Consider the following 7,803-nt stretch of genomic DNA (forward strand, 5'->3'; position numbering starts at 1 on the left):
CATGCACACGGACGACACTCATATATAACCACACATATAAGATACGTCAAAGTCCGGAACACAGCTTCACATGGCATGGGGGGCTATTATTATTCTAGTAATGCTCTCGTGAACACTGGAAGTTTGTGAGGCAGGGATCAGGGGACCTTAAAAAATCTTCTGTTCTTAAAAATTGATATTCTTTTTTGTTTGCAAACCCTTCAAGTTGACTATTAATGTGAAACCCTACAACTTTTCATGATAGAGTAATATCTATACAGTATGGGTATGTGCATTTTAGTCTCTTAGTTAGAGGCTTAGAGCTGGCTTCTTTGTCTTCAGGTTCTTTAGCTACATTATTAATTATATCGTATAAAGAATTGTTTTTTATTCGAGGATGAGATTTGAAAAAATTGCGTTGGTTTTTTGAGTGTTGACCTTTTTCGTTATCTTTGGTGGGTCAGAAATATCAGGTTGACCCATACCTCGGTTGTCCGGGTAATTTACTAATTTGTTTATTTCCACATTTTATAGATTCTTTGCCCAGTATATCTTATATGCATATGGTACCTAAATGAATTTCTAAAATTACCAAAAATTAATTATCAATTTGTCACTTATTCATGTTTATAAATGTAATGAACTCCTATATACATATTAAAATAAATATCGTAGATTAAAATATGTCATAATTATATTGTTAACAAAATAAGTTATTTTAATTTATAAAAATAAGAAAATAAGTTATTATGTGTCAACTATTATTTTGAAATAAGAAAATGTTACTCCCTCCGGCTTGAAGTATAGGTCATTTGACTTTTTTGCACGTATTTTTAAGTCTTTTGACCGCATACTTAAAATCATTATTTTTGAAATTTTTCTTTTTTTAATAATAATATCAATTATATATTTTTATTCAAAAAAAATTCAAAAATAATAATTTTTAGCATACGGTCAAAAATTTAGAAATGAGTTAAAAAAGTCAAATGACTTATATTTCAAAACAGATAGAGTGTTTGCTTGGATTAAAAAATTTTAGCTTGATAACAGAAGACGCAGGCAGTTTCAATTAATTGGTGGGTGGCGAGCGCGGCGAAGAGCTGTCAAGCACGTTCAGTGGTCGTTGGTAGCTAGGCTTTAACTGGATTGGGCCAATTGGGCCTTCTTCTCGCTACAAGACAGAACCATCAATTCTTCACTCCCCCACATAACTTTTAACTCTTCAAGCCCACACGGCTCGGCTCACATGATCTATCCACGTCTAGTGTATCGCTGTATAGTTATGTACACGTGTTATATGTTTGTGGTATACGTATTACATAGTTTTAATGACTATAATATGGTGGTCACAGAATTTTCTTTGATGAAAAATAAGTGAAAATTAAATGCGATCGTTCGCATATCAAATTTTTAATGTTTTCGATCCTTGTTCACATTTTTCTGGCATGGCTAAATAGTTTATATGAAAATATTTTTTTATTTTATCGAGATTACGAGTTCACTTTCACACATCACAAATTATTGCTAACAACAGTGGATATAAAAAATATATACTTTTTAATATTCTCCAAATTTTTATCTTTAAATTAACTTTAATGGTAATAGAGTGATCTTATTTTAAATAACTATTAGTACAAAATATATACCATTTTTATGTGATATTTCCTTAAAATCAAAAAAAAAAAAAAAATCAGTAACAAACATATACGGTATCTGAGATTTATATATCTAAGTAGATATGTTTGGTACATACATTAAACCTAGTTTTCTAAAAATTTCGAATATTTAAAATATTATTGATTAAGTTTTGAAAAAATATTATTAGTTTATAAATTATACACCGATTTGATTAGAAATATCTGATTTTTCAAAAAAATCTCTCAAAGATCCTCACATAAATAATAATCAGATTAGTTCCTGTTTAAGACACATTGCCCTAATCGTATCTATATATACTTCCCCACAAGACTCTTCTTCATTTCATCTCCCTCCGCGTTGCTCACTGCATTGTGTACAAATCCTCCCAACTCTCTTTCTCCAAATCCTCATCATTCATTCAACACAAAATCACACACAAAACCAGCTTAACAAATAGTAGCAAAAAAAATGAGCATATCAGAGAAAATTAGTACAACTAAGCCAACAAAACATAATATTGCTGCAAGAAGGAAAATGAAGCATTCCTCGTCGTTATCATGCAAGCCGAGTGGCTCAGTTCGCAAGAAGGTGGAGAAATTGCAGAAGCTCATTCCCGGAGGAAAAGGGTCATCGTCGAATGATCACTTATTCGAGATGACAGCCGATTATATATTGCAGCTGAAGCTGCAGCTCAGAGTTTTACAAGCTCTTTCCAATGCTGCAGCCACTCACATTTGTGATCAAATGTAGGTTACCTAATTAATAATTTTAGTGTTTTTTTTTAAATTTGATTGTGTGTTTTTTTGGATTTTTTTTTTTTGAGGTTGCATTTGAGTTGAACCTTGTTGTTTTCAGTTGTATTGTAATGTATATGACTGGTTAATATACTTTAATTTATAAGAAAAGTCAGAATTCGGAATTCTTGTACAAGCCACATATAGTAACAGCTGTTTATAACGATTACACCGAGTGACCGAGCTGAGGTCAATCTATACTGCAGTCAATCTATACTGCAGTCTCGACTGAGTTTCGAAAATCAATCAAGAATTTGTTTGACAAAGCATGATTCAAAGTTAAAATTCAGTAATATATTTATTTTAAGCCGTAGATGATCTATGATATTTAAGAGCCTATGATATTGAACTTGGCAATTTTATACCATTATGTCTGGCCGAGCTGAGTAACGATGTCACATGTTTATGCGCAGTATCTTATTTTTCATGGCCTTTTGATTCATAGGAATGAAATTGGCATTTTGGGTTCATCGACAAATATGGGCTTGTTGGCAGCCCAATATAAAAGATGATATATATATATGCTAAATATTCAAGCCCGCTCATTTACAAGGCCCGATATATAAAACTTACATATCTGGGACATATACTGAACTGGAAATTTGCTTGTGTATACAGAAATTATCAGGGTCCCTTCACTGCCTATTGAAATTGGTCACTGATATAGGTCAAGGAAGGTTTATTGGTTTATATAATATATAGATTTTGGACGGTTAGATTATGTATTTAGCGGATAAGATTATTAAAAAAAATTATGATATTCGGCACTTTTTTTCCGCTGGATATTAAATTGAATGAGTATTTTCTTGTTCCTCTGTATTTTTCAGTCAGATAACAAAAATTTATTAATCACGTGGCTTCCTGTATCAAAATCGCTATGTTATATAAACCTGACATAATGTCATGACCACACTTGCACTAAATAATCCCCTAGAAATTACCCAACTGAATAAAGTTTATAACTTGCAAGTTTTGACAATGCCAGTATATAAGCTAAAATTGAGCAAGATTTGAGTAAATTATTTTGTTGGAGATGCGCGGACAGTGATTATGTGGTGGTTCACACGCCTCCATTAGACAATTTTTGTAGTCCGTATAAATCTCTGAATATTTATCATTCTACACTTAAAAAATTCAAAGTTGTAATGCAATATTAATTTCAAGTCTCAGTACATTGTTTTTAAACCTAATTAATTAATATCACCAACGTGATGGAATATTTCACTGATAATTAAATTTATACGTATCTTTTATTATCATTTTTCTAATTTATGAGCGAGAGTCGAACCAGAATCAGGGTGCCACGGAGAACCTGCAGCCTGGTTTTTGGCTTGTCCTATGGCAGTTGTCAATCTTAGAACCTAATCTTGAACTTCTTTATCATTTATAAAACCTGTCATTACCAAGTTGATTATTATTATGTTTTATCATTATGTTTGTTTTCTTTGGGTGCTATTTGAGTATTTCTACCAGCACAGCTCTCCTTTTTGGAACGTAGTTGCAGTCCCAAGTCATTTTCACATGCATATACAACTCATATATAAACTTACTCAAACCAAACCACTTTCTTTCATTACTTTTTCAAAACCCAAATTTAAATATACACATACACATGCACACAAATCCTCTTAAAACCAAGATTTCAAGGCTTGAAGATGCTTCACATTCATTTGTGTAGGCTGCTAAACTCACATAACCTCCTCAAGTGTGTTCATCAAACCTCAGTTCCCTTCAAAGTTTGAAGTTAAGTCTTAGTAACTTGTCATCTTTAGTAAGAGTTTTTATGTGAGAATCGGGATTAGTCGGTGAAAACACCTTATACTGATTAATCGGTTAATCAGATAAAATTCTTGATTTAGTGGTAAAATTTTTATTTTTTACTTATTAAGTATTTGTTACTAGAAATATTATTTCCTCTGATATATGAGTTGGGTCGGTTTGGCTTAAATCTTGAATTTTTCGGCACAGTATAATCTGTAAAGTAATATTTTTTTTCTGGTCCCGATAATATTACTTCATAGAGGTTTTACTTTTACTGTAGTTGAGGCTATATATGAATGACATTGTTTGGTTTTGATTCATTCTAGTAGCTAAAATGTGTTTGATCCAACATAGAATTAAGCAGAGATATGTTCTTGTGGGCCAATCCATAGTGCAATCTCCTACTTACCAGAAAGAGCCCAACTCATCCTCTGGTAGTAAAATTAGTCCAGCAGTTCTTGTTGTTATAGTGATTCTAGCTGTTATATTTTTCATTTGTGGTGTCATACACTTGTTTGTTAGATTTATCATGAGAAGAAGATCTCCCTTTCAAGATTTTCAGTCCAGCAGATACCCTGAAATGTCGAATTCTGAATCTTTTCGGAGGCAATTACAGCAGCTCTTTAATCTGCATGATTCAGGCCTGGATCAGGCTTTCATTGATGCTCTTCCTGTGTTTTTTTACAAGGAAATAAAGGGTTTGAAAGAGCCATTTGATTGTGCTGTTTGTCTATGTGAATTCTCGGAGCATGATAAACTGAGATTGCTTCCCTTGTGTAGCCATGCTTTTCATATTGATTGTATTGAGACTTGGTTACTGTCGAATTCAACTTGTCCTCTTTGTAGAGGGAGCCTTTTCTCCCCCGGGTTCTCTGTTGAAAACCCTGTTTTTGATTTTAATGATTCGAGGATAGATGAAGATGGGTTTTCAGGCAGTATCCGCGTTGGTGTTTCTTGTGGTCAAAAGCCAGCTGATCACGAGAATGGTACTAATGAAAAGAGGATGTTTCCGGTGAGACTAGGCAAATTCAGAAGCACGAATGTAGAAGGGAAAAATCAGCATACAAATGAAACGGGAGAACCAAGTAATAGCAATTTGGATGCAAGAAGGTGTTACTCAATGGGATCATTTCAATATGTTGTCGGAACCTCAGAGCTGCAAGTGGCTTTTTGCCCGAGTGCCAGTAGCAGAGATAAGCCTGTCAAAGGGAAGATTGGGCTGAATAGGAGTTCTTCTATTGATGGGGAATTTGAAGGTAAGAAAATTAACAGAAGCAAAGGAGAGAGCTTTTCAGTTTCGAAGATCTGGCTTTGGCCTAGGAAAGATAAGTTCTCATATTCTGCCGATGCTCATATGGTTAATTCTTCTAGTAATGCAAGTCTGCCATGGAGCATTAGATCTCCGGTAACATGAAGATAGATGTGTTGTTTTGTCATTTTTTTTAACTTTCTTCATTGATCTAACCAAAGCTTCTTTGCTATTCTACTTTTTTCTTGCTCTTTAAATTCTTTTAAGATGAAAACCACTGGTGATTGCTTCTTTTTCACACACTAGAGAAAGATGGAAACATGCACTTTACCTTTCATTCAAATTAAAGAATCTTGATCTCACCAGTAGTTAGTTTCTACAATGCTTTTTAGATTTCAAAACTCGTATAAAATAAAAGGGATGTATTAGCTACTTGTGTCTTCTTGAGCCTCGAGGTATCAAAACTTACGTCGTTTCTCAAGTAAACCCGGGGTGTGGACCGAGCTAGTACACAAAATTTCTTTAGTAGAATTCAATGTAACTTGCTAATTTGCGGAGAAAAGGTTTTCACAATGCTACCAGCATCACGGAAAGCTCATGTCTAGGCAATAAAGTAGAATCACATGCTCAAGTCACTTGCTGCATCTACTACACATACAGAGTTGTTGAATTAATGACGATGGGAGAATGATATTGTTGAAGGGTCCCTTCTTACGGCTAGTTACCTCACCTCACACACACATTCTCCAACACAGAATTCGAATCCTCGACCCCTGCCTCCCACTAGAGGGAGAAGGTTGAGGACGATTAGAGCACTGCCCATTCCTTAACACGTGATTGGTTACTTAACATAGTATCAGAGCTCAGTCTCACATTAGACTCTCTATGACCCCTCGTAATTTATCAAGAACAAGATGGGCGCCGTATATCATTATAAATGAGCATTCGAGTCTTGAAATTTTGGGAGAATTGGTCACTTAACAATTCGAATCCTGAACCTTTGCCTCCCACTAAAGGAAAAAAAAAAGTGACAAAAAAGAAAGTCTACAATGCACAGGAAGTTTCTTTCTCTCTTTTTTTGCCTGAAGAAACTGGGTACTATAGCTAGCTGATGATTGGAGTGGGATCCATGAAAAGTAGTGGAAGGAAGCCTTGTTATGATGAATAAGTTGAAAGTTGTATACTCTAGCTTGTTAGCAATAATTTTAAACATTTGGTTGACAGAGTATAGTCATAGTCGGTGCATTGTGGGGTTAGAAAGTGTTCCTTTCATCCCCTCTGCATCGTCACACTTTAGGAGAAAAAACACATACGTGCAATCATTTTACATACATTTCCATGATGAAGATGATGTATTCGTCGATTCTACACGTACAAGTACCAACTGCTAATGTCGATGTGTCGATACCTACGACAAAAACAACCCTAATTTACTCGTCCTGCAGCAGGTGGATAGCGAAATGCCATATTATTCCATGTCTGCCGAGGAATGAAGTAAGCCATTGGTAGAGGGAGATTTAACCTATAGAAGTATTTAAATTCAAGTGACAATTCAAAAACATATAGTTAAAGGTAAGAAGAATAAGAAACTACATCGCTAGTCGAATATAATATGATTATTCTGTTAGAATACAATATGATCCTGATAACCCTTCCTCTCCACACCCTCCCCGCACCTTGAGATTTTGGGAAAATTGGTCACTTAACATGATATCAGATTTTGGAAGAATTGATCATTTAACATTATATCAGAACTCAAGTTTCTCATAAATTCAACTCTCCATCACAGAATGGTTCTCAACAAGTCCTGATTACAATGCATAATAAACATGGGAGGATTACGACACTTACCTACCATGGATTAGTAGGGACTTCTATACCGGGGTATCAGGAGCAGAATTATTGGAATAAAACATGTGAAGAATCCAATGTCTGATTTTGCAGACGATAAAACATTTTCATATCGGTTTCTTCTTCCGTTTATGCGAACAATCCCCATATAAGACAAGTTGTGGATCGGGACCACGTATCCTGTAGGATAGAACACCTGATTATCTTGTTGTATGATACCGAACATTTATCTTATCAACGTCTTGTACTGCAACCCCTTTCTCAAACAATAGACTATTTTGAACAGGCAGCAGACAGCCGTACTTTCAACGAGTGTCTATCTACTGTTAAATAGCTGTCATAAATTCTCAATACATTTTGTAAATGGAAACTCGGAGTAAACTCTTGTTCTGGAGCTAACTGATAATCAGAATGCAAATTAGGAATTTAGGATACGAAGTAGAGAAAATGAATAGCTAATAAATGAATCAAGTCCAGAGTTTAAGTCATTCAACAAGCTCCTACTGCATTAAACACACAAACCTTGTAATA

The 7,803-nt window shown here is 34.5% G+C and overlaps 1 protein-coding gene across 1 annotated transcript; it reads left to right on the forward strand.

The window, feature by feature from the left end:
- The first annotated feature begins 4,359 nt into the window (after nucleotides 1-4,359).
- Nucleotides 4,360-5,789, forward strand: LOC108200976 (RING-H2 finger protein ATL46). Its single transcript, XM_017369262.2, has one exon. The coding sequence runs from the start codon at nucleotides 4,507-4,509 to the stop codon at nucleotides 5,584-5,586; it is 1,080 nt and encodes a 359-aa protein (XP_017224751.1). The 5' UTR covers nucleotides 4,360-4,506; the 3' UTR covers nucleotides 5,587-5,789.
- Nucleotides 5,790-7,803: the final 2,014 nt, after the last annotated feature.

The sequence above is a fragment of the Daucus carota genome, chromosome 9, assembly GCF_001625215.2.
Source record: "Daucus carota subsp. sativus chromosome 9, DH1 v3.0, whole genome shotgun sequence".
Lineage (NCBI taxonomy): Eukaryota > Viridiplantae > Streptophyta > Magnoliopsida > Apiales > Apiaceae > Daucus > Daucus carota.

Excerpts from the sequence above, each read along its gene's own strand:
- LOC108200976 (XM_017369262.2), top strand. The coding sequence starts at position 4,507 with ATGTGTTTGATCCAACATAGAATTAAGCAGAGATATGTTCTTGTGGGC.